Here is a 27,878-nt window from a genome sequence, read left to right on the forward strand (position 1 = left end):
GGTATGTTCGGTTCTATACTGACATTATCTGTTTATATTTTTCAATAGGTTCCCGAGTCATAAAGGCTTATGGTTACTGAAAGCCCCTAAGCTTCTACTGAAGTCTTGTCTATGAGTAATACTATGTTGAATGTTCAATATGCCTGGTGTCATGTTGTGTTTGTATAGTATGCCACCAGAGGACTCATACTACTGTTTTATTTCCTTGTAACCTGTATTCTACTTTTCAATAAAAACGTATTGAACAAAAAATGTCTTCGGTGTTGTCACATGAAAAGATATAATAAAATATTTACAAAACTGCGAGGGGTGTACTCACTTTTGTGAGAAACAGTATGCTCACTAGCCCTAAAGTATATGTGCTTTTGCATAAAAAGTTTACTATAATTTTATTGGAGCTATGTTATGGGCCAGTGCTTGGCAGAGTTTTTTTTTTTATTACAAACCTTGTCAAAAATAAAACAAAAAAGGTCCACCGACTCCTCCTCAGATTTAATATATTCTATTATCTGTATTGCGTGTGAACAATTGTAAACCTTTCAACATTTGCTGGGATACTGGGTTGCATCAGCTATTATCACACATTCATTGTGAAATTCATGTATTTATAGTGAAAAAGAATTAGAAAATAAAACATAAGCCAATACATTAACACACACAGCTTGCTCACGCTCTCCAGAACTATGAACATACACCAATTCTCTCTTAAGCATATAAAGATTATCTTCTTTTTTTTATACAAAACGTAAAGTAGATATATTTACATATAGTGTATATGCATATAATTTGCATTGTCTTTTCCCCAACTGTAGACATTTTTGTAAAATATATATAAAAAAAAATAGGACATTTGTACTTGTATGCAAGTCTGTGCTAAGATTGGTAAATGCAAGTTATTTCAGTGATAAGAAGTGCATCACTCCACTTTATAGGTATATTTTGCTACAGTTGTGTTAGATAACCTAGAAGCAAATACTTTGTGGACCTAGAAATACAGTTTACTTTTACAGTGACATCAGCAAGGCATCACCTGTACAAAGGAAGCGCTGGAAACACTACATTCTAATTAGGATAGGATGCTTTTTACCTCTGCCAACAGAAAGGGGTAGTTTAAAGCCGACCAATCTTTATGGCAGAAGCAGTCCGAAATCTGTAAAAAATGCAGCATATCAATGCAGGTAGGCACAGTGTCATGGGAATCATTGGTTTCTGACATATCGATAGGCTACATATGAATTGAATTGCAACAATGGACACTTATTCCAGCCACTTTCTAGTCCAACTGCAGGAATATACAAAATTCCCATTTGAGGTGCCCCCTCCCCACAAGGGTTAAATGCTTGTTCTCTCCAGGGGGGCACAGTGCAGGCTCTATCACTACTGTCTCCCCATTCCAGCTAGCTTTGACACTCTCCTCTTCTGCCAGAAGCTCCAGTATGTGAGCAGAGCCTGGGCTACATCACATACAATACAGGGATATCAACCCTATATTGGAGGACAAGCTGCCTGGGGTGCGACCCGGCCAGCGTGCACTTAAAGAGGCAGCTGTGGGGGATCGGTCGCAGCACCGGAGGGACCTTGCAATAAAGTAAGAATTTCTCCTTATACCTTTACCCCTAGCGGAGGCCCCACTATAGAGGTGAATTTTTTTGATATTCCTGAAGTTGGGACTAAACAGTAATCTATAATATTTTTTTTTTTAAAAAGGCCAATCTTTACTACTGCAATTGATGCCGACTTCCGGGATGCACAGTAAATATAGGTCAGCAAAAAACTGCAGTATGTTGTTTAAAGGACTTTCCTTTAATATGAAACTCCTGGATCAAATTGTACCCCTAACATCACAGTAAAGTGACATCTCAGCTTTGTGCGAGATGAGATGAACATACCCGCTAATAATGCACAAAACAGGAGGCCTTGATCCAGGGAAGGTTTGTATTACATGGATAACCTCCTAGCATCACACTAATGTGCAAAATCCATAATCGAAACACAGTGAATATTACAAGAGAATAATAACTGATGTAATTCACCTAACGAGACGATAAAAAAAAAACAACAAAAAAAAAAAAAAAAAAACACACTCAAGGTCCACAAAAGAAATGTTTCTTCTCAGCAAAAATCCTCCTTTCAAAGGAAAGGAATTGGGAAAAAAAAAAAAAAAGGTTGTAAAAGTTCTTTTTTCTTCTTTAAGTAACTTGTCTTTACAGGCACATGTGTAAAATAAAAAATAATTCTTTCATTTCTGAAACACTTGGTAAATTATATACGGATTTCCCAATAAATAGTTAATTTAAGATAAAAAGTTCTGAGTCCACTTTACACGTTCATGAGTTTGATCCTTACAGAAACTGTCGACAGTGCGAAAAGAGACATTTTGTGGGGGTGTGTAGGGAATAGAGCGAGGGTCCAGCCTCACTGTTCTGGCTTGGAGCTCTGCTTAAATATCGCCATCGTCTGAACTGTCGCTGCTTTCAGTGCTGCTCTCGCAACTACTGTCGCTGCTGCTCCCGCTGTCGCTGCTCTCCATTCTCCGAGACCTGGCATGTAACGCAGCTCGTGCCGCCGCTGCTGCTGCCGCCGCCGCTGCTGCAGCAGCTTCGCTTTGCCTTTGGGCTGCAGCTTTTTTCTCCTGCTCTGCATGGCTCTTCATATGTGCGCTCCGGCTTTTTACTTTGAAGAAGACCCTGCATGAAGAATAGATCAGGTTCATATCCAAATAATTGTTAATGATTTAGCAATTTTTCAAAAGGTTTTCTGTCTCTCATAAGAGACTTGGTTTGTGCTTCACAGGTTATGGACTCACTACCAAAAGTATGACAAATCTGATGAAGGGCTGACTTAGTTCAGTTTTGTTTATGTGATAAATAGCCGATTCTAAAATTAAGATGAGGTTAGATTTGGACAGAATTTAATGAATTAAGATGTCCCAAATTGAATCTGAATTTAAGTCCTCAACAAAATGGTGGCTGTCTGCACACAGACACCAACTCCCCATTGCATAGGTTTAAATGATGGACAAAAGATGGCTTCACCTCCTGGTCTCGGCTTGTAGTGGACTCCTCAGACTCCTTATCTTTATGCAACAGGGAGTCCGTGTCTGTGCAGATGGCCACCATTTTGTTGAAGTCTACTAGAGCCTGACAGACATAATCGGCAAGTCTTGCACCAGTGTTTTCACATGCTGATCTGACACAAGTTTGGGGGGGTATTCTATGCTATTTTCATTATTATATTATATGATATGATATTAGGCCCTAGTTTTTTTTTTTTTTTAGTTCGGATTCCCAAACGGCTTCTGAGAGAATGGGACCAAAGACTGCTTCTGCCTTAAGTGCTTTCACCGTAGTCCGAGCACACTTTGCTTGACTGCCAGTGCCACTAGATTCTACCCTTCTATTTTAGTATCGCAGATATAATTTTATAGTATGGCTCATGCTGTTTATTGGCCACATCATCTACTCAGGCAGTGCAGCCAGAAGTTCCCAAACCATTCTGAACAATTTTGCAGCGTTTTGTGTGTTGCAACACTCACGTTTTTGCAGCATGTTTTAGATTCCCATTGACTTCAACACGATTTTCTGTTCAAAAACTTAAAATTTCAAAAGTTCCCAGATTAAAAGAGTCTGACAGAACATCAACTGATCAAACTTTTCACACAGAATGGGAAAATCTCAGATGGCTTTTGATGTTTTTTGTTTTTTTTGGACTTCTATCATGGAGCTTGTTATAGGCTGAAAACCCTGAGCACCTGACCACATTCAATCTCACTGAAAGAAGTCTGCAGCAAACCACAAGACCATGTCACATTTCCAAACACTTAGCCCTAGAGCCAGTGTCTTGGATTAAAGGGAACATGCTGTCATTCTTCTTTACCCACATTCTGGTATCCACAATCAACAACAAACCTGTTGCGCTCTGTTAAACCCTGATCCTCAATGACATTATCACACTGTGTTCATAGTGACTGAATCAACTTTTGGAAAACTGTTAGAAGTCCCCCCAGACACATAAGTATTATGTATCCAGTGTCAACTTGGAGGTCATAATTTATCAGCTCTGAAACACAGCACTCTGCATATCCTAACATCAGGTCTGCCAGGGCTGCATGCTCAAAGTGGATTGTGCAAATATTTTTAAAAGGGATATAGTTAGGTGACTAGACAATTTTTATTTATCTGCTACTGAATGTCAGTATAAGAGCTCCTGAAGTAAATAGAAAATCCTGACAGAAACAAAAACAGAATTACTGTAAAGTTCTGTTTTTTCACATGTATAACATGTTCTGCCTAGTCCTCTCCTGAAAGTGGCGAAACAACCCTATGGTCAAGATTAATGGAGCTGTGTCAGTCAGTGAACGAAAGAGAAAACAGAATTTTTAAGTGGCTTGCCTACACAGTTGGTTGGCATGTGCTCAAATCAAGAAATAAAAACAAATTGAACATGATACAGAACATACAGGAGATCACATCTCTCTATAGGCTGCAATGTTTTTCAGTTGCCTTTTTATTATATTACAAAGCATGAGGTCTAATGAGAGACAGAAAAGATGTTGGCGAATGACTGCAAGATGTGTGTGAAGAGCTGTATAAACAATTTAAAAAGCCAGCACCAATAAAAGGAAAGATACATCTCTGGTCATAGTAATCTCCTGGGGATGCATTTAGATCACCTGCCTACACAAGCCTTTTATTAAAAAGGCAAGAAAACAAGGATGGAGTCACTAAACTTCCAAAAGACCAGAGTATGTTTACACCACTATGACTAAGCTCCTAATGGGTTGAAAAGTCTTAGAGGACCAGGCAGACTTTAACTGTAATAGGTGTTATTAAGTATACTTTCTGGACTGTCCTGGAGCCTGCATCCTTTGGTCAGTGGAGTAGTGATGGGAGGCTTGTGGAGGAACTGTTGGGATGATTTGCAATATTTATTTCCTTTTCTTAAAGGGTCAGTCCACTCCAAGATGGACTCATGGTAGATGCTTGAGAGATACAGTACCTGTTTTTTATGCTTCTAATAAACTCTATTGATAAAATTGGATTTCATTTTTCAGGGCAGTGATAATAGCCAAACAAGTTCAGCTACAACCCAGGAGGAGGGGTGATCAGAAGCTATAAATGTTAGGAAAATGTGATGGAGTATTTAGGAAGAACAGCACAGCCTTAAGTTGCTATTTGGACCCACCATAGGTGATTGGAAACAGAACTACGATCCTTTGTCCCCCAATTGGGCTTGGTCACTGGCTGCTCATCTACTGAACACGGTCTTGTAAATATGCTGTATACATGGGTTCCATACCACCCAAATCCCAAGTTATAGCGGGTTACTTGGCTGATCCTGCCAGAAGAGAACATTATGCAGCACCATGCTCCCCCCCCCCCCTTTACAAGTTTCCTTTGAAGGTTGAGTCCTAATACCACAACTCTTACAAATGTTTTTCAGACAAACACCTAAACCACGTGATGGTCATATGCAGTGTCTGAATTGGCCTGTAATATTGCACAATGTAATGTGCCACAAAAAAGTCTATCATTGTTCATTCACCTACCTGCCACACTTTTTACATGGGAAAGTTCCCTCTTGTGCAGGAGGCTGTTTTTGAGTTGTTGGCTTCCTTGTGTTCTCTGGGGAGAACTGTACCCGTGGACTTCGGCTCCTTTGCCTGGGGGTTTTCTCCGTTATAGACGTGTCATGGTCCTGGCTTCTTAGAATCAAAGTGTCATTTGTCTGAGAAAGAAAAATAAAAAATGTTTAGAGAAAAACTATATAGTTGTTTGGAGACCTATTTAAAATTTACAATTAGAATGTAAGCATCCTTCCACATGGGTGTTCCTTCTGTAGTTTTACATTCATCCATTGACAGAGGAAAAAAGGGCAAACAAATGTAAATTAATGATCATCCATTTACAGCCATTTATGTTTATAAAGAGGACCCAAATGGGCAAACGGTCCATTTTTGCATTGGTTGCTATGAGCCAGCATCCTAACAACCAGTAACTTATCCTTGCTGTCAGCAGCAGCAGCAATGAGTCAGTGGTTGTTAAGGAGTCAGCTCCCACCAGCTTACTAACATCGATGGTGGGTCCCCGATGACATCAGAATATAAAGAAAAGAGATGAAAAAAAAAGTGCAAGTCTTGCCCCCCCCCCCCCCCCCAGTCCATATCAGACCCTTATCTAAACATGCAGCCCTCCACCACGTCTATTTCACCATTGTTATTGCATAGTGCAGTTTAGGGTCTACACCAGGGTAGAGTTGGGTGATTTTCTAAAAAAAAAAAAAAAAAAAATCTGCAATTTAAAAAAAATAAAAAAAACTCGATTCACGTTTAGAATCAAGTTTTATTTATTTTTTGGATGGTCCTGAGGAGTTGCGGGCAGGAGTTTTTATGCGAGGCCCCGGCTTCGGCCTAGTCCGCGGTGACCGGCCTCGTGGACTAGGCCAAAGCCTCGCCTAAAAACTCCTGCCTGCAACACCTCAGGACCGGCGCGGTGTCAAGCGGCGGTCCTGGTAAAAAAATAAAAATAAAAAATCGATTTGCTGAAATTTTTAATTGATTTGACCTCTCAACTCGATTCAAGATTTCAATCGATTTTTTTTCCCAGCCCTAACCAGGGGTAGGCAACCTTAAAGAGGTGGAGATGTACCTGAACAACATGGGAGAAGTCAAAGATTACCAGGCACAGTGTTGCCTCCTCACACCAGGTTTAAACCTGTAATTCCTTTACTATTGTGTCTCACAGAAATCATGGTTTTAAATCAAGTGTTGAGAAGGCAACATATCTCCTTCTCACCACTTGTCAAACACACACAGATCGCTTTTTAGAGGAGTTGGACAAATTTGTCCATTAAAGTACACTATAAGCAAGTACATTGCTGCATTCATTGTAAAAATTCCATGCAGGCTATTGGAGGAAAGGTGGTGGAGTAATATGTGAATGGTCTTGGAGGTGAAGAGGATCACCTTCGGATGGACCAAATGTTAATGCCTGTTCAGACCTCTTATAATTTGGAGGTCATCTCAGAAGTGAGCAGATGTTCACAAGAATTATGTGAAATGGAAATGGAAACTATTCACACAGATCACTTAGGATATTGTTCAAGGACTTGAGTGTGTGTGTGTGAGTGTGTGTGTGTGAGTGTGTGTGTGTGAGTGTGTGTGTGTGTGTGTGTGTGTGTGTGTGTGTGTGTGTGTGTGTGTGTGTGTGTGTGTGTGTGTGTGTGTGTGTGTGTGTGTGTGTGTGTGTGTGTGTGTGTGTGTGTGTGTTTATTTTTTTTATTCGTTTTTTTGTAATAAGTCGTTTTTTTTTGTTTATTATGTTTGTTTTGATAATCCCTGAGTCTTATTTACATAGATTTACACTGATTATCATTTGGAAGTATATTTTATAATTTTGTGTAGTGCTGCACACTTCTAAAGCATTTGTCGTTATTTAGCTGTGAATGAACACACAAGGTGTGAGCTGATCACAATCAAAATGTTTCTTTGTTGCGCGGACACATTTTTCAATAATCTTTAGATTATACAAAATGTATTTGTGAAGGTGCCAATCCAATGACACAAAAGTGTTACATGATCACATGCAGTATATATAATGTTTTACTTGGCCAGTAAACAGCACATTAAGAGCTCTTGCACGTGGGCTGGCTGAGCCTGTTTGGTGTAATTGCAGCCGTATTTCCTCCACCCAGAGAGCCTAGGTGCAGTGTACAGCCTGTCATTAACATGGATGGCTGTACACAGTTGTACTCATGTATGTGATGGTGGTAATATAACACAAATACAGCATAGGAGCAGAGAATTATAACCTGTTAGGAAAGCTTTTCGTTTTCCTTTCATAGTGTACTTGTCAATAAAAGGACTTTGAGAGCTCTTACTATTTCACTGGCTTGTAGGGTTTGTGTGACTTTTATTAGGGGGGCAGATTGCCTTTTGTCCACCTCCTCCTCCTCTTCTTCCTGCTTCACCTGCACCGTGTTCTCCTCTACCTCCTTCCCCACATTAGGGTCTTGTGTGCTCTCCTGTTTGGAAGATTCTCTTTGGGAAGGGACAGCTGTTGCAAGTCGCTGAGAACTCTGTAATGGAAAACAGAAGCATCATCAATCCTGAGATATAAGCTACTTAATTCAAAGCTCTGTTAAAGAAAATGTTAAGATAAAAAAAAGACGTTGAAACCGGCACCTTATTGCGTGTATAAGTTGGTATTCACAAGTTGGGAGACTCCAAATTTGTGGATTCAAATTTAGTACTGATTCTGCTTGCTGTTCAAGCATCTGAAAGCAACTTTCACTAAGTATAAGCAGACTCTATAATGGTCTCCAAGTATTGAAATATTAATTTATTAGCTGAAACTCACCAACCACAAAAGGTGCAAACCTCCGAGTCATTCACGTTAAAACTACCATTAATAAATGTGTATATAGATTGCAGCAGTCAGTAACTACTTATGATGTGACTACTTTCAAAATAAAACTCCCAACATGCACTGCATCAGTGCCATGCTAAAGGACATATGCAGGGGTGGTACAGAGGTTGGTTTGGGCAGAGACTGGCCATGCTCCCTTAGTCTCTTTTTTTCTATGATAGTAGTTAATGATAAAAGAGCAGATGACTTGGTGTTGTCATGTCAGTAAAGGGGGTGTGTCAGACTAGATCAGGGGTCTCAAACTGGCGGCCCTCCAGCTGCTGAGAAACTACAAGTCCCATCATCCTTCTGCCTGTGTGAATCATCCTTGTAACTGTCAGCCTTGCAATGCCTCATGGGACTTGTAGTTTCCCAACAGCTGGAGGGCCGCCAGTTTGAGACCACTGGACTAGATTGTCAAAACACAGGAGAAATGAACATGAAAAATGGTCACCCGCCTGCAGAAAAGCAGAAAATTATTGAACAAAGCTACTGAGATTTCTCTCCATATGGGACACATATGAAAACACCACCGACCACCCCCTGTATGCTGGGACTCTACTAATGTCAGTCAATTTTTTTTTTTTTTTTTACACAGTCCAGAAATAATCTGAACCTACGATGAAAAAAGTGGAGCAGGTTTCCCTCAGTAAAAAACATATGTCAGATCTATCAGTAGAACCGGGCAGTTAAAGCTACATGCAGATTGTGACTTTTCCTGCAAAGGTGTAACTTATCCTCCCTGTCATACCTTGTCAGCCTCTCTGCTGTTCACTAAGGTTCTCATTATAAGAGACAGATCTCAGCTTTAAAAACAATCATAAATATGCCTCTTACTCTATGCTGTCAAGCAACATTCCAAGCACATCTTGAATTTCAAGCAATACACATGCACCAGGATTTTCATATGGGGAACATCAAGCAGTTATCTATTTTCACCCATCAAATGTAAAATATAAAAAATGGGAAATGTCATCTATTTAAACAGTATACTGGCTCATCATCAATTAAACAGTTCACCTTCATGTCTGTATACTGCATTTATAGTGAAATAAAAATAGTTTTCTAAGAAATATAGGAATGGACAGCGGGGCTGTGATTGCATATTCTGCGGGACAGCTTGGGAGAAATGACCAACCAGAAAGGTATGCAGTAACTCATAGAAATAGATCTTCTTTCAATAGTCTCCATGCTGTAAGCTGCCTCTGCATTGCCATGGACTTCTGTAGACTAATCCCTTCTATGATATATCACAAAGTAAGAATACATGTCAGCCAACGTAGTGAAGCTTACGCTGTAAGTTATAACAAGGAATAAACCTGACGTACAAAGTGCATAAACACAAAGCAATGATGAGATGATGAGATCTGATCTTACTCTAATCAACTAACTAAAATATTGAGGGCAGAAAGTGGAGATGCAATTACTGATGCAAACAAAAGCCAATCAACAGAAGCGCTCAATATTTTATCAAGGTAATTACCGCTCCAGGTGCTATCGCTTGTGTTCACACCGTCCTAGTATATAGGAGATGAAGGGTGCCGGCTCAGCATAGTCAAATGGCAGAAAATGGAGAAAGGACGGCCGCACTTCTAAATAATGCCTTTATTAAATGAAGCTAAATCCGTACATCGATCAGAGACACAGGAGCCAAATTTTCTCCATCATTGGCCAATCTGTACATGGGCTGGTGGGAGAGGGATTGTATTTTTGGATCGAATAGCCCCCGCCGTAAAGATACAATATTTTATTGTCGCTTCATACACGATCTGCTGTTCGTTGTCGCTGGTGAAATGGATATTTTGATGATAGGCAACTCCTATCCTCATATTGATTAGTGGTTCCAAATTAATAACTACTGCAGTAGGGAACAGACACAAAAGATACGCTCAGCATCTTTCCAAATAACCGTTCTCCTTTATTATGACGCATTTGAAGGTTTTTATACACATGATTACGTAGGTATCACATTAATATTACAATTGTACGTTTATGGTAACAAGGGGCGTTACATAGGCAGGCTTATTCTAATCAGAACTCGAAAGAATGCAAAACATGTACTGAAAACATTATTAGTGCCGTGTGCACAGTGAGGGCATTGTGCAATACATATAAAATAGAATACAATTATATACAGAACCTACAAATTTCCATTACACTGGCAAACAATTCAGCATGGAAACTTGGTTGGACTATTTAAATGAAAATTATTTTAATTTAAATTTACAGGGCATCACAGCCCCAGGTCCATCGAGTTTCTGGATGTTGAGTTGCGGGCCAGCGACGGTGAGGTGACCTCTAATTTGTTTAGAAAACCCACTGTGGGCAATGCCCTATAGCAGTGATGGTGAACCTTGGCACCCCAGATGTTTTGAAACTACATTTCCCATGATGCTCTTGCACTCCGCATTGTAGCTGAGCATCATGGAAAATGTAGTTCCAAAACATCTGGGGTGCCAAGGTTCGCAATCACTGCCCTATAGAGAGCCGATTCAGGCCACCTAAAACATACAATAAGAGGGATCCCGGTTGGCCAATTTCTCAGGCTAAGACGTATCTGTAGCAAGGATTCCTATTTTATAAAGGAAGTAGGTTTGAGGACCGAGGTTGTTCCAAATCTATGATTTTCAGAGCCTTCAGAATGGCTGAGAACATCCCATGTTCTCAGCTAATCTCAGACAGGGGCCTCCTTAAGCCCCATACACACTATCAGATTATCTGCCGAGTTTTTCCTTCTGATTTACCAAAACCATGTAGTAGAAGGGCCTGCCTGATTGCATACACATTGAAACTCCTATGGTTTGTCCTCATATTATATGGTTTTGGTAAATCTGAAGGAAAAACTCAGCAGATAATCTGATAGTGTGTATGGGGCTTTAGAGCTGTCAGTAGAAAAGAGTTCTCTTCTAATGCCAGTGCTCCGCTGTGTTCTCAACACCCGTCAATGTGGAATTTAACCGAATTAAGATCAACATTAACAGGTGCATTCCTGTACTGTTCAATGATCCATAAAGACAGGCGGCATCAAAACGGTATCACAGAGCTCCTACACTAGGAAGATACCCATCGCCCAGTCTATACACCAGCACTAGTCTTGGAACCCACTGGTTGCAGTTTAAAGGCACCTTCGGATGTGGTAGCAGAACATACACCCATTACCCCTTTATCAAAAGGGGCGATACTGGCTGTTCTGCTGCAGCTGGTAAAATATTCATAATGTCTTCATTTATCAACTGTAACACCAAATTCCTAGTTTATGTCATCACTTGCAGTTTATGTAATATCCAATATGTAGGACGGACTACCCGAGAGAGAGACCGTCTTTATGACCATCTGTATGACATTGATAAAAATCATTCCACCAATGTCGCCAGGCATTGGACCGATGTACATCATAAGGATACTTCAGGTTTGGGTATACAGGGCATACAGAGAATTACCACACCCATCAGAGGGGACAATAGATTCAGAACACTCTGCAAACGAGAAGCGTTTTGGATATTTCACTTAAATACTAGAAAGTCAATGGGGTTACATATTTTGAATGGGATGTGTCTGCCTTTTATGATTGATAACATCAGCTATTTTATGATTGAGAACATCAGCTATAGTATATAAATAAAGTTTTTATATAATTTAATAGAAATATATTTTTTTAAATATATATACATTTCTTCCTTTCACTATTTTAGTCGTTCTAGACATTTCCATCTGGATATTCCACTTAAATACTAGAAAGTCGATGGGAGTCAAATTTTGAATGGAATGTGTTCTACTTTCACGATTGAAAACATCAACTATAGTATATGATTTTCACAGAATCCCTTCCATTCACTATTTCACTTGTTTTAGACATTTTCAGTCTCCGGTATATTTTGGCCGTTTGCCCCCCATTCCTATCTATTTCGTTTAATTTTACCTTGTATAAACAGTCCCATTTCTCCATCATATAGCTAGGTACTATATAGTGCTTTCACTTTGTTATATTGTTATAATACACTAGGGACTATATTAGCGATTACATCTTGAAGTGACAATAAATATTCTATTCACGTGACATGTGGCCACATTTAGGTTGTTGAGGATCAATATGTTCTTATTCCACACATAATACAAAACAATTATGTCCCTGATCTCCTTTTTCTATCATGTAAGGGTCCCCCATCTACATGTGTGTATACATCTGTGTGTGTGTGTGTGTGTGTGTGTGTGTGTATACATCTGTGTGTGTGTGTGTATATACACATCTGTGTGTGTGTATATATATCTGTGTGTGTGTGTGTGTGTGTGTGTGTGTGTGTGTGTATATATACATCTGTGTGTGTGTGTATATATACATCTGTGTGTGTGTGTATATACATCTGTGTGTGTGTGTGTGTGTGTGTGTGTATATATACATCTGTGTGTGTGTGTATATATATACATCTGTGTGTGTGTGTATATATATATATACACACACATGTGTGTGTGTGTGTGTATATATATATATATATACACACGTGTGTGTGTGTGTGTGTGTGTGTGTGTGTGTGTGTGTGTGTGTGTGTGTGTGTGTGTGTGTGTCTATTATCGCTTTTTAGAGATTTCCGGCGGCCCAGATGGTAGCCGGAGTCTCTATGATCGTTCGGATGCCGGGCGCGATGTTATGATGTCACACCCGGCTCTGCATTCAAACGAATGGCACCGCCTCGGCTGGGAAGCAGTGATGGTTTAATTTTATTTTTTCATTTCAGACTTCCCAGCTTAGAGGTGAGCTGTGAGGTCTTTTTGACCTCATATCTCACTGTAAAGAGGACCGATCACATTACATTCCTTGTAATAGGAATAAAAGTGATAACATTTTATTTATTTTTTTAAAGTGTCAAACTAAAAAAAGCAGAGTAAAATTAACAATAAAAAAAATGTAAAGTGCCCCTGTCCTGCAGAAACAAACACATACCCAAGTCCCACCCACATATGAAAATTGTGTTTACAAACCACACATGTGAGGTGTCATCGCGAGAGCAATAATTCTAGCCCTACACCTCTCATGTAACTTAAAACATGTAACCAGTAAAAAAAATTGAAAGCGTCGCCTATGGGGATTTTTAAGTTCCAAAGTTTGGCGCCATTCGACAAGCGTGTGCAATTTTGAAGTGTGACATGTTAGGTATCTATTTACTCGGTGTAACTTCATCTTTCAGATTATGCAAAAGAATTGTGCTAACTTTTATGTTTTTTTTTTTTTTTGAACGCATGAAACCCCCAAAAAAGTTAGAAAAATTGCTGCGCAAATACCGTGCGAGATAAAAAGTTGCAACGGCGCCATTGTATTCTCTATTGTCTTTGCTTAAAAAACCATATATAACGTTTGGGGATTCTACGTAATTTTCTAGCAAAAAAATTATAAATTGTACATGTAGGAGAGAAATGTCAGAATTGGCCTGGATGGGAAGTGGTTAATCTAACACTGAATTTATAAGGTTACTTAGTTATTTAGTCCTTTTTCTTTTATGGGTTAAAATTATCTAATATATTGGTTGCCTTAATCGCCTCCTTGATTACTCCTCCTCCCCATGTGTGAAAGGTTTCTGCAGGACCACAGCTGATCTCTATCTGGATTAGATACAATTGGTCAGATGACCACCATATATTATTTTGTTGCGTATAAAAGACAGACAGATTGCGATTGGTAGTCCTACAGCTATGATTAAGTGCCTTTAACGGTGCGAAACGCGTCAGTATCATCTGGACCTGTGTCTCTGATTGATTTATGGATTTAGCTTCATTTAATAAAGGCATTATTTAGAAGTGCGGCCGTCCTTTCTCCATTTTCTACCATTTGACTATGCTGAGCCCGCACCCTTCATCTCCTATATACTAGGACGTTGTGAACACAAGCGATAGCACCTGGAGCGGTAATTACCTTGATAAAATATTGAGGGCTTCTGTTGATTGGCTTTTGTTTGCATCAGTAATTGCATCTCCACCCAATAGAAATGCAAAAAACAGACAGAAGCAGGTTGATGCAACAGATCAGATGGAAGATTTCAGTAGCGTTCCCAACTTATCTAGAATGAAATCTACATAATACTGAAGGGGTTGCTGGTTACTGCAACTTGTACTCAACCATTTAATATATGCCTGAATCATTTTTTTTTTCCTGTTCAGTGAAAATATAATTTAATAATTTAAAAAAAGTAGCTGATGTTTGTATAAATCAGTACAACCCAGATAGACGTTGATACATGCAGTTTGCAGATTAGCAGGTCACATCCTTCCGAAATGGTTGTTGAGGATGGCTGGCTATTGGAATGTCTCAACCAAACACTTGTCAGCCATTAGCTGCTGAGCTTCTACAGAAGATCTAGATATTACCACCAGACGTAAGCAACATGACAGAGGGAGCAGATGTGTAATCAGAGCTCCCCCTGCCCGTCACACACAGTCTAAATCAGCAGACACTCGCTCTCCTTTTTCCTCTGCGCGAATACAACCAACAAGTTAGGGCTGGCACACAAATGCCTGGAACCTCCCCAGCTGGGCCACAGCCAAAACACTTGTCACAACGGATTCTTTCTGTGGATCGAATGTCTAGGTGGAGGCTCAGACTTAGAACATCAGGTTCCCTGCACTGGCCAGTCAACGTGGCCTTTTTGGTGACACTTTAATGCAAACAGCATTACAGTGGAAAGGAACATTTAAAGCTGGTGTTGGCCATTGTAGACAAACATGCTGCACCTTGCTCTGATCAACCTCACATGTGGCTGGTTACATGGCTGGCGTTGGCATATAAATGAGCAAAAGGAAAAAAATTACTAGCACTGAAAGTGATTTTATCAGAACTTTAAAAATGGATTCAGAAAATAGAACAAAATAGAAAATAGATTTGTGCTGATCACGCAAACAAGCTGGAACAAAAGAAAATTAAAAAGTGATAAACCTTAAGGTGCAAAAACTTCGTAACTTTACAAATGAAGTAGAAGCGTCAAACTTCTTTTTCTCTACAGATAACTAGTACATGTCTGGGATGGAGACTTAATACATCACCAGGCTGGATGACTTTGTATTAAAATATTTATGTCAAACTAACAAAAAGGGGTGAACGCTGGAATCCCAAACTACGTATTAAAAAAAAAAAAAAAGGAATTAAACAACCCCCCCAAACCTTCACTCAATGATGCTGGCTATAATAACAGGTCCTGACTGAGTTGGCAGTGTTTCTAGGGAGTTTTCTGCCTACAATGCAGGTGTGTGTGTGTGTGTGTGTGTGTGTGTGTGTGTGTGTGTTTCTGCCCCTACACTCCAATTCCTGCTCTGCATTACATACTACTGCTCTCTTAACTCTGCATTACTCCTGACCCTTGCACTCTATCATGTTACCCACTCCTGACCCCTACAGTATTTCAACAACATACAGCTGATTGACTCCTGCACTCTACATTACTTACTCCTGACCCCTGCATTTGTAACAACTAACCCCTGCACTCTGCATTACATAATACTGACCCCTGTATTGTGGGTTTCCCACTCCTGCACTCTAGACGTTGCATACTTTTGATCCCTGCACATAGGCTCACACTTTAAGCTCCTCTCAATGTTAGCACAGATTTTCCACGGCACACAGTGTGCCGCATTATCCCTCTCCTCTGGGTGATGAAAGAGGGGGACGGGGCCTTGCCAGGTAGGCTGTACAGGCCCCATGATTTCTAAAGAGAGCCCTGGTAAGATGTCCCACTTTATTTTCCTTTGACCCATCCTTTCCAACAAAATGCCTTCAGCTTTGATCAATCAACCTTGTGTTAAAGGTTCCTAGCGGTTGGTAAAAATATAAAATACCTTAATATCGATCTCTGAGTCTTCTCTGGGGTTTTTCTCATCCGTGACGGCCTCTACATCTCCGAATATTAACATCCCATTGCGTCCTATTTTCACCTGCTTTTTGTAGGTGTAGTAAAACTCCACACACTGGGACACGGTTTTTGTTTTAATCTGAAACAGCCATCAAAACAATACAATTAGCTCCATGTATACAACACACGCCACACACTCACTTGCTGCATACAGTATACTTGTGCACACCAAATAAGTGACCACATAGTAAAACTAGGCTAATGAGAACGGCCCCAAAATTTGAATTATATTATCCCAAATGGTCCTGTTTGAAAGTAACAACTCCAAGAACCAAACAGTATATTAAATGTAACATTAAAACCCAGTTTTTTTTTTTTTTTAACCATTTGCCTACCAGACACTTACACCCTCTTCCTGCCCAGGCCATTTTTCATCTTTCAGCGCTGTCAGACTTTGAATGACAATTGCGCGGTCATGCTACACTGTACCCAAAGACATTTTTTATCATTTTCTTCATACAAATAGAGCTTTATTTGGGTGGTATTTAATCACTGCTGGATTTTTTATATTTTTTACAAAAAAAAAGTTGATTTTTTTTTTCCACTTTAAAGTAAATTTTTGTAACTAAGTAATTTTTCGCCTTCAGTGATGTGCGCTGATGAGGCGGCGCTGAACTGGTGGGCATTGATGCGTTGGCACTTATGGGCACTGATTAGATGGCACTAATATGCCGCACTTATGGGCACTGATGAGCATTGTTAGGCGGCATTGATGGGCACTGTTAGGCAGCACTAATAAATGGGACTGATGGGTACTGAAGCGTGGCATTGATGGATGACACTGATTGCCAGCACTGACTGGCATCGCTAATGGGCACTGATTGCTGGCAATGGTGGGCACTGTATAGTGACACTATTTTTCACTATTGTAATCAGGGCACTGATGATCAGTGCCCTGATTACATTTCTAAATGTCCCCCTGTGTGGAGATGCCGCTGATCGTCTTTGCTTGCCACACACCCTGTCAGTGTGAGGCGAGGAGCGCCGATTATTGGCACTTCCTTGTTTACATGAGACTTTACTGTGTCCAATCACAGCCGATCACATGTTTAAAGAGCCATGCATGCGGCTCTTTCCACAGATCGGGGTCGCGGAGTGTCCTAGCAACACGATGTGGCCGCGGGCACATGAGAGTGGCCGCTCTGGAATGCCATCATAGGACTGTGTCCCAGAACAAGAGCCGCACCGCCGTCATACAATTAATCCAAGTACCTGGTTAATTTGGTAGTTTGGCAGTTGCAGTCAGTAGGTTAACATTCTTAGACACTCTCTGTGCTGTGGGAACCTTAATCTAGATTTCAACCATCACCAAAAGCCACAGATCTCAGAATAACAAATGGGAACCAATTTAGCTGGGTTTCTTATGTTATCACCATGACAACCAATCATGGCAATCACTAGACGTTTGCTTGCAAGCCAATTCCCCCCCCGAAGATGGCACTTAAGGCAAAAAAAAGGAAGAGACGTGCCAGGCAAATCCTAGTGCAGCATTACTTTATTTGATTAAAATACAAATTGTTGACAGTATAAGGTGCATTAACATAGTGCTAGTGAGGGTAGGTGCTTTCCAGATCCAGCATAACAGAAGAGCCACCGGGGTGTCCCTGTGGAAGAGTACAAGAGTACACGAGCACCGTGTATCAGGAGGAAGCTGAAGCCACGAGGGACCTGGGGAGGACAGCTGATGTCTTCTGTTATGCTGGATCTGGAAAGCACCTACCCTCACTAGCACTATGTAAATGCACCTTATATTGTCAACAATTTGTATTTTAATCAAATAAAGTAATGCTGCACTAAGATTTGCCTGGCACGTCTCTTCCTTTTTTTTGCCTTAAGTGCCATCTTCAGGGTGGAAAATATGGCTTGCAAGTAAACGTCTAGTGATCGCCACAATTGGTTGTCATGGTGATAACATAAGGAACCAAGCTAAATCGATTTTTTTTTGTATTCAATTTTTACCTCTAAAATATATTTTTGTTGTTGCTATTGATGAACCAGCATACTTATGCACGTCCTCCCACTATTTTTCATAATCCAGCGCTGAGCGTTACACTAGTGCTGTGTGTGTGTGTGTGTGTGTGTGTGTGTGTGTGTTTTCTAATGAAGATGGCATCTCTGTGTGCACTCACTGTGCACAGAAAAAAAAAAGATACAGTGTTAGAACCTAGTATGTAATAAGTTAAAACATATTGTTAAAGGTACTATGTAAAATAACCAAAATGCAATGTTTTTAACCTGCTTGTCCATGTGCAGATTCACTTTCACTTAGACCCCATTCACACCTGAGCGTTTTGTAGCTTGAAGCCTGAAGCTACAAAACGCTAGAGGGGAAAAATTATATTATTCTCAATGGAGGTGGTTCACATCTCCACTACATGTCGCCTGAAGCCGAACGCCTGAAGTTCAAACAAGTTCCGGACCCTTTTTTGTCGCTCGAATTGAGCAGATTTGAAAGTTTTTCTTCTCTCAACATTGGTGACCTTTTGTCCTGCACAAAATCGTGGCAAAACGCGGTAAAAAAAACGCAGCGAAACGCGGTAAAAAAAACGCCGCAAAAAAACGCTACGCTCAGGTGTGAATGCAGCCTTACACCTGAAAGTAAAACCACCCCTACCCTGTGAAAGTAGAGGTAATCAGAGGAAAATATTCATAACAAATCCATAGGAATTCAACTATAACAACATGTCTGCGCTGCTACCTACCAGTTTCTGAACCAGCAGAAAATCTTTTTTATAAATCGCCATTCCCTTGTTGAAAAGTCTTTTCTCATTAGTGGACCACTTGTCAGACCCTAGTGAAAAAGACATAAATGTCATACACTTCATTAATACCTTCAAACGCTATATAGATGCCATACTTCACATTTTTCAGTTTACTATTTTTATATACACATATCCATGTATGATAACCCAGGGGGCAGATGGGATTCAAAAACACAAATTAGTGGTTGTCAGCGCAGGTAGATCTTGATATGTGTGCATTGGGTGTGCTTTGAAAATTAATTGTTTTGGAGCGCAATACATTAAATATGGCTTTCCAAGGGTTGATTTAACGTGAATGTAGAACTTAAGGGCTATAGATAAGAGGAATTGTTCATTTTAAGGCCTTGCACACTGGACTAGATTAAAAAAAAGCAGTAGCATTAGCTGTAGAATGAGTTTTGCAGCGTTTTTGCAGTAGTGGTGCTCAGCGTTTAACGTTATTTGTGTATTTTAGCTTTTTTTTTTTTGCAAAACTTTACTCCCACAAAAGCTCATGACTCAGAAACGCTGATAAACACCAAATAGCCACATTTTCAGCTTGTATCAAACTCCTCTTAAAACCAACTAGTTCTGGGGGGTTTTTCCAGACAGAAAACACCTCAGCCAAAAAATGCTGCTAACAGCCTATGTGCGCATGGACACATAGGATATCATGCTGAAGAGTTTATTGGCTGCAGAAAAAAAAAAAAAAAAAAACACCTGAAGCCAAAAACAGCAGCTGCAAAAATGTCCAGTGTGCGCGAGGCCTAAAAGGACAAGTTAAATTACTAGTAAAAGCTCATGAACAGATATTCTACCAACAATCTTCTTTTTATTAGTCCACATTCCAGTTACAACAGTTGTGTGTTAAAATATGACTGCTAAACGCCTGAAAACCGCCTCCCATTCATTTCACACTGGGGCAGTGCACTTGTGGGACATTAGGAAAAGTCCTGCAAGCAGCATCTTTGGGGTGGTTTGAGAGCACTGTATACAGCGCTCCCAAAAAGCCCAGCCCATTGAAATGAATAGGCAGCGATTCCTAAGCACCTGAAAAGCTTTTCGAATGCGCCGCAACACAGGCATTTTTAACACCTTCTTCGGCTGCTAACGCCACCCGCTAGCAGCCGAAAAGCACCGCTTAAACAGTGCTAAAGTGGCGCTACAACCAGTGGTGCTTTAGCGCGGCCACGGCAAAGTGTGAAAGGGGTTTTATACACACAATGCTCCAGCTCTCTGCACCCTGTGACCTTTCCTAAGGACCTCTATTACAGGACAGCCTACACAAGACTAAAGCCACCTTATTTGTCCTTACCAGAGTAATGATAATTTTCCAAGGGATGACTTTTGTGCCTCTTTGGCCTCATCAACAGCAACTTTGTGAGCGCTGCCTGTTAACAGAACATGTCATGAAAAATAAATAAATAAATGATTTCCTTAACAAACGTAATTAACTTTTTCAGCGTGAGAGAATAAGCCGTAGGCAGTGATTGTTGCAATAATAAATACAAAATAAAAATGTAAATAAAGCCAAAACTTTTGTTTTTGATTGCAAAGATAAGTGGGTTAGAACCTCTGTCAGCATTTGTATTGCTGTTTGTGTCCCTGCTGTTGAGATTCACCCCCTCTTGTCCTGATAGCCATTGCCTTCAGTACAGCAAATGGCAGATCCATGCTTTTTTGAATTGCTACAGGAAAAGGAGTTGAGGACAAAACTTCCAATGAGTAAACCTGTTCTGGAGACCAATAAGAGGACTTCCATTAATGTTGGAGATTATCTACTTTTAATTCCTGATGTGTGTCTGGGACAGGAAGTGGAAGGAAATTTTCCCAATGGGACACAGACCGCAACATAACCATTCCCTTCTTTATTCAAAACCAAAACAAATGTTTTGGCTTTACATACACTAACAATTGAAATTAATAATTTGTTATTCCCTTCAATGGTGGCTTCTAGATTTATAACCTGTATTTACCAAAGCAAAAAGCACATTGAAAAGGGTATACATGCTCACCAAGATGTCTCCCTTTGACTCATGAAGATAATGAAGTGCTAGCTCCTGATTGGTGCCGCCGCCTGGTAGGATGCTGGAACATGCTGCTGTTAGCAATTCCTCTACTGTCAATGGAAAGAAAAGACAGTTAGAAATACTGATAGATTACCACTATCACTTTCAGAGTTTAAAGAAATACCTAAAGTGACCCTGTCATTATTTTAAAAAGTTCAAACAAAACAGCACTCTGCAAAGAAATCTTTCCTATCTGTCCCATGGTACCGATCTCCACTTTATTTCAGTTTGATCCTCAGCACCTGGGCACATCCGGGTGTGTTGGACGCCTGGTACCCAGTTTCACTCTGTGGTTCCATCTGTCAGCCTCCACACTGTCACAAGGGCCAACAGAGCAAACCACAGTGAGCAATGGAGGACACCAGCATTCAACACTGCCAAATGCTGAGCGTTCATCCGCAAAACTTGAATCTTCAAAACAAGCGGGGTTCAGCAGTATGAGACAGGTTCAGTGCTTTTACTGCATGGAGCCAATTTTTTTTTTTTTTTTTTTTAAATAGACAGAATTGTTTTAAAGTCACACTACCAACAGATATAAAAAAATTGAAACAAATTTTTTTTTGTACCATTCAAGAATCATTAAACATATTTTAAATACTATCAGTATAATTAGAACTACACATTTACATATTCATATTAACTTCCCATAATACCCTAGGTGTGAGTACCAGACCTCTGGGTCAATCTGTACTGTTGCATTTCACAAATGGAATTTTAACTATGATTGTTCTGCTCTTTGGAAACAAACCCCGCACTTTATGTGTTCCACAATACAAAGACTTCATATTTTTACTGTAATTTTACTTTTAGAAGGCCATGCTGTGTGACAGGAAAACTGAGCTATGTTACAAGTTAAAACTAGCCTCAGGCTAAAATAACAGAATCACGTTTTCCATCTCAGAGAAGTCAAGGTTGCTTGTTTTTAATGCATTTACGGAGCAGGATGGTCCACTATTTTGGCAAAGACTTAAGCCAGCCATAGATGGTTTGAATTTCGACCAGGTCAGCAGGGACTGGCTGAGATTTGAACCATCTATGGGCAGACTGCATGTACCCAAGTCGATCCATCGATGGACTTGGGCACAACCCGCATGTTGGATTTTCAACATGCGATTACTGCCAGCGGCTATAGCCACTAGCAATAAGCACTTCGTTCTCCTGGCAGGGATGGCTCCTCACGCCCTTCCCCTGCTGAGAGAACACAACAGCTTTGCAGAACAGATTTCTCCAACAACACTGACTGTGTTGATGGGGGAATGGGGTGATTTTCTTTCCTGAAACCCTTGGAAAGAAACGAAAATTGCATCATTATGGCCAGCCTTAGTATAGAATTTGGAGGATTGTTTTAGTGCTTTGGTATAAGGATGTTAGGTAGGGAACTAAATTCCGGCTCCCATATGCACCAATATAGCATCGATGTACTTCTGTTGCAAAGATAAAAACAGATTTCCATTTATACTACGCATGCTTACCTCACTGTCATTGTGGCTGTTTCAAAACACTGCTTAATTACTTCTGCCTTACTTCCAGGTCAGACTTTAGGTCATGACACAGGAAGGAGTTGACCAGCTGAGGGTAGATATTAGCACACACCCTGCATTATCTACCCTCAGCTGGTCAACTCCTTCCTGTGTCATGACCTAAAGTCTGTCCAGGAGGTAAGGCAAAAGTAATCGAGCAGTGTTTTAAAACATCCATAAAGATGGTGGTGAAAATCGTTCATTCTGTTCCTAAGAATTTTTTTGCAGTTTGTCCCTTTGGAAATTTTCTTTTGCAAAGTTGTAAATCAGATGTCAAAAGTTGTGTACACACTACACGAAAATTGAACGATCGTGCCTTGTACGGAATTTTTCTTCCAATTTTCTCATAGTATGTACAGGGCTTTAGACAGGATAAGGAAGGGTTGGACTGGTTATCAGATTTTAATTGATGGCTGTCTTTCCCCCCTGTACATTCACCCCCTCAATTTGTCTTGATGGAAAAATCACAATGGCTGTCATTAGAACAGGAAATGAGGAGAAATCTGCCATTGGAAACTGTGACAACTATCTAAAGTATGGGTTCTACCTCACCATAAGAGATTTTCTCTCACTTCCTATTGAGTCTTTGGGACAGGAAGCAAGGAGAAATTTTCTGTAAAAAAACAAAAAAAACAAAAACAAAAAAAACAGTACAAACTAAAAAATAAAATGAAAAATTCCCTATCCAAAAGTAAAAAAAAAAAGAAAAAAAAAGGAATGACAAAAACACCAAATTACCATTTTGAAGCTCAACATAAAAATTATACAAGCTTGAAAAATGTAATCAGAGTTCCATAATAAATATAATAATCCAATTTTTTAACAATGACTAGTGAATTTCTTTAAAACTTTTCCCGGAGTCTGAGATGATCATTCCCCCAATTTCAGCCATGTGGGTAAATCTTTTTCTGTAAAGGACTTCCTTAGAAGATGCTGTAGTCAGCTTCTCCTCAGATTATCTGAGACTGCAATTGTTTAGATGCCAGAAATATTCACAGTAGCACACACACGGCTCCTTATGTAAGGCAGCTTGCCTTTACACTAATGGAACGTTAGGACACTGATTGCTTCTGGCTTACCCTGGTTGTTCTCCAAATCCTCCCAGGGACACCACACCAAGTCAGCTTTGTACTTATCCACAGACGCCAAACTCCTGTCTCTGCACTCAGGAATCTCTGCCTGGAAGCGTGAACCGACATTAATACGTCTGGATGCAGAAAAAAAAAAAAAAAAAACACAAGATGCAGCTTACTCCATCAGTATGCAGTAGAAAATAGAGCAGAAAAAATATCTCAGACAAAAACTAGTGCTTGTAAAAGCCTACTAGTACTGCATGCCCTGCCAAAGGCATTACTGTTCTTTTCCATAGAATGCTAAAGTCTTACTAAACCCAGGACCCTGCATTCACTATATCTGGTCTCCCACAGTATACAGAACAGGGAAATTTAATTATTTTAGTAAATATAAACTGCTAAATACCATTTCTCATCAGCAGTCTTGTGACATCTATCAGTTTCTGACCAAGCACTGGTTAAAGCATGTAGGATGAGTTTTCATTCTCCTCTAATTGTCCCATGAGGCTGTATGACTCCTGACCCTCTGTCTGGACAGTGCTGATTGGCCCCGTGCTGATCACATGTACCGTCCCAAAAAAACAAAACAAAAAACACTTCACTAGCAATACACACCAAACGTAACATGTGCAGAGCGCCTCCAAGGATCTGTTCTAGCAGATGATTGGGGACAGTAAAAGATGGGGACGATCAGGGAAGACAGGATCAGCCTTTTTACACAATGCAGAGGATTAACCCCTTAAGTTTCACAGCGAGTATAACAAGCATGCTTTACTGCATATACAGACTGATTTTACTGTTGTGGGTTTAGTAACATTTTGGGGTTGATTTACTAAAGGCAAATCGGCTGTGCACTTTGCAATTGCAGATCCTCCAAAGCTTGGCAAATGAGGTAAAGCTTCACTTTGCAAATAGCCAATCGTATACAAAAAAAAATACCGCATTTTTGCTTACACATGATTGGATGATCGAAGTCGGCAGAGCTTCTGCTCATTTACCAATCCACTGTGCACTGCAAGAGCACTTGGAGGTGCAGTCGCTGTAGATATGAGGGGAAGATCTGAAATGTGGGGAAGCTCTGCTGATTTCTATCATCCAATCATGTGCAAGCAAAAATGCTTTTAGTTTTATTGTCCTTGCATGTCCTACAGTGACTGCACTTCCAAGTGCACAGTGTGTTTGCCTTTAGAAAATAACTCAATGTGCGGTAGACAGACGCAGCTGGGAGGAGAGCTACAGACTGAAATGGTACTGAAGAAATGTCTGTGCTCAGATTCAAATAGCTTACATATACTCTATATAACACATCAGTGCAATCCAGTGGGATTTGTTGAGAATACTGTTAGAAGACCAATTAACATCATCCTCTCCTAGGTGGGCTGTTAGCACACCTTGTGTTTTAGCACTGCTTTAATTCCATAGGATGCCATGACAGATTTATCACTTAGATTTATGTAGCGTCACACAACCTAGGCTATATCTTCATATATCCCTATGGAGAAGCCAGCAGGGAGCAAGTGACACCATGTCTTGTATATGTATAGACCCAAGCAATGAAAGTATTAGACAAGGCTGAAGCACAGTGGTGAGGAGGGGGTAGTCCTCCTTTACTACCCTCTTTATTAGCATGCTACACAGGCCTTACATGGAGTAAATTTCAGCTGGTTCCCGATGAATTGGCTTACATTTGAAGTGCGGAAGGCCCTGTTATCACCGTCCTGCCTGGTACCCTATGATCTAAAAATCCAAGCAGCCAGGTGGAGAACAACAACGGCTTCATCCAATCAGTCTGGATGTCAGAATACAATAGCCAGTACTAAAGATTACTCCATCTATGCTGTTTAGTGTGGAGGGGGGAATCAATAAATTTCTCTCCTTCAGCCCAAGGGTTGAATGTGAGAAATCTTACAGTTTATGGTCGGCTTTAGAGACTTAACAGGCCAGCAGACTTTATAATCTGCAAAACTCCTCTCAAAACCGTATGATCAGCTTTGAACACGCTTACTTTAGTATTACCAAACCCGCAACAGTAAAATCAGTGTGTATATGCCATAAAGCAGGGGTCTCAAACTGGTGGCCCCCCAGCTGTTGCGCAACTACAAATCCCATCATGCCTCTGTCCATGGGAGTCATGCTTGCAACTCTCAGCCTTGCAATGCCTCATCGGACTTGTAGTTTCATAACAGCTGGAGGGCGCCAGTTTGAGACCCCTGTCGTAAAGCATGCTTGTTATACTCACTGTGGAACCTAAAGTGTTAATCGTATGCATTGTGTAAAAAAGGTTGTTTGAGCCTGTCTTCTCTGATCATCTCCTCCTTCCACTCTCCCCAATCCATCTGCTGATAGCACAGAGCCTTGGAGGCACTCTACACATGCTCAGTTTGGTGTGTATTGCGAGAGTTGTTTTTTCCATGGGAGGGTGCATATGATCAGCACAGGGCCAATCAGCACTGTCCAGACAGATGGTCAGAGGTCATGCAGCCTCATAGGACAGTCAGAGCAGAATGAAAACTCGCTGATTGAAGTCACAAGGCTGCTCTAACTGCTGATGATGAAAAGGGTATTTAGCAGTTTATAGTTACTAAAATAATTGCATTTCTATGTTCTGTGTACAGACCAGATATAGTAAATGCAGGGTCCTGGGTTAGTAACACTGAGTATTGAAGGAGCGTGTATATTTCACTCTCTTTAAATAGGACTGCTAAAGGCTTTTACATTTACTAATGATTGCATAACCTCCACGTATATTTACAAAAATAGTTGAATCATTAAATAAGACTGTAAAAGGAAATGTACTTGGGACAGTGTTTTTGTGACTGCACAGGCTGGACACCTGGAAAAGTTTAAACTGCAGTAAAAGAAGCAGACATGGCCACATAGTTTCCACCTGGTTATTGCAGCATGTAATGTGTCCCAAAGGCTGCAGATATAATGATGACTATTTCCTCAGAAATGCTTTTAATATGCCGTACAGCCCACTCAGGGCACCAAAACAAAAGGCATCTGTCACTCCGATGCAAAGTGTGTACATTAATTCACCACAGCATAGAATTTGTACCAGTTCATCACTTTAATAAAAGTCACTGCAGCTGAAAGGGATTCGTTGTGCCTTTAATAATTTAGCATGTGTTTCTCTGTTCATGCAAGACTTTTTTTTTTTACAGGCACTTAATTGTGCAATTGCCATTTGACCCAAATTTCCAGGGATGATTCGAGATGACAGAAGCAAAATGTAATTTAATAAAAAATCCAAGTGCGTTTCCTTTCTTTTTCCAAGGAGGGATGTCTCGAAGACCTAACAAAGGCCTTCCCATACAGATTTTCCATTCAGGTAAAACGCATTTTCATGGTAAATAGACTTTACTATCACTGAGTTTATTAGTATTTGTTAACCCAAAAAAAAAACAGATCCTGTTCCCTTAAAGAATTTTGCACTTAAAATACCTGGCTGATGCTGCCTGGCTATGCCCTCCCCTCTGCAAACTGACCATGGTTTATCATGGCTGCTGAGCCCCGACACCGTGGTCAGTTTACGTGGTTCTGTCATCTGCAGCCTGCTATCTGTGTCTCCTCTGTCCTCCTCCCCCCTCCCTTCCCTGCCTGTCTGCTCGTACCAGCGCCAGCCCACTCAAAACTGTCCTCGTGTTATGTAAAAAATCTTCTGATCTTTATCTATATGAGCTCCGCTCCCAGCGCTCAGCTGACTGTTGGCTCTCTCTCCCCGGTTGATGTCAGCGGGACGGCTTGGCCCCACCCACTGGAGCCGTGAGCCCAAGAATGTAGAGAGCGGAGGAATCGGCTGAGCTTTGGGAGCCGGGCTTATATAGGTACAGATTGGAAGATTTTTTACATAACACAGGCACAGGGACACTTGTTATTATGGTACAGAAGGGACAAGATGATTTAGTTGCAGTGGGTTAACAACCACTTTAATGGTTCTGCCCAGGTGGCTCCTAGGGCTGATTGTGGCAAAATGTAGCACTTTGTACTTTAATTACCCCTACCATTATGTTCCTCCTTTGCTAGATTTAAAGTAAAACTAAAACTACATTTTTTTATTTCCTATTTTAGACAGAGAAAAAAATCCATCTGGCTTCTGTTAACTTCCAGATCTTGTAGACACAACAGGAAATGGGAGGAAATCTCTCCAAACTTAGACAATTGCCACTGGAATATTT

General features: G+C 40.4%; 1 protein-coding gene across 2 annotated transcripts in view; it reads right to left on the reverse strand.

Annotated features, from left to right (window-relative positions):
* Positions 1-471: 471 nt before the first annotated feature.
* MIDEAS (mitotic deacetylase associated SANT domain protein) overlaps positions 472-27,878 on the reverse strand; it is a 137,258-nt gene continuing 109,851 nt past the window's right edge. For both annotated transcript variants that reach the window (XM_077464548.1, XM_077464547.1), the window contains exons 6-13: positions 23,707-23,834; positions 21,054-21,157; positions 20,354-20,429; positions 19,000-19,088; positions 16,224-16,376; positions 7,879-8,076; positions 5,549-5,727; positions 472-2,687 (exon numbers count right to left, since the gene is read on the reverse strand). In XM_077464548.1, coding sequence (XP_077320674.1) covers positions 2,441-2,687; positions 5,549-5,727; positions 7,879-8,076; positions 16,224-16,376; positions 19,000-19,088; positions 20,354-20,429; positions 21,054-21,157; positions 23,707-23,834 — 1,174 coding nt within the window. In that variant the 3' untranslated portion in view covers positions 472-2,440. The remainder of the gene's footprint in view (positions 2,688-5,548; positions 5,728-7,878; positions 8,077-16,223; positions 16,377-18,999; positions 19,089-20,353; positions 20,430-21,053; positions 21,158-23,706; positions 23,835-27,878) is intronic.

This window comes from Lithobates pipiens, unplaced genomic scaffold (assembly GCF_037356315.1).
Source record: "Lithobates pipiens isolate NorthernLeopardFrog02 unplaced genomic scaffold, aLitPip1_a1.2 Scaffold_30, whole genome shotgun sequence".
Taxonomy (NCBI): Eukaryota; Metazoa; Chordata; class Amphibia; order Anura; family Ranidae; genus Lithobates; species Lithobates pipiens.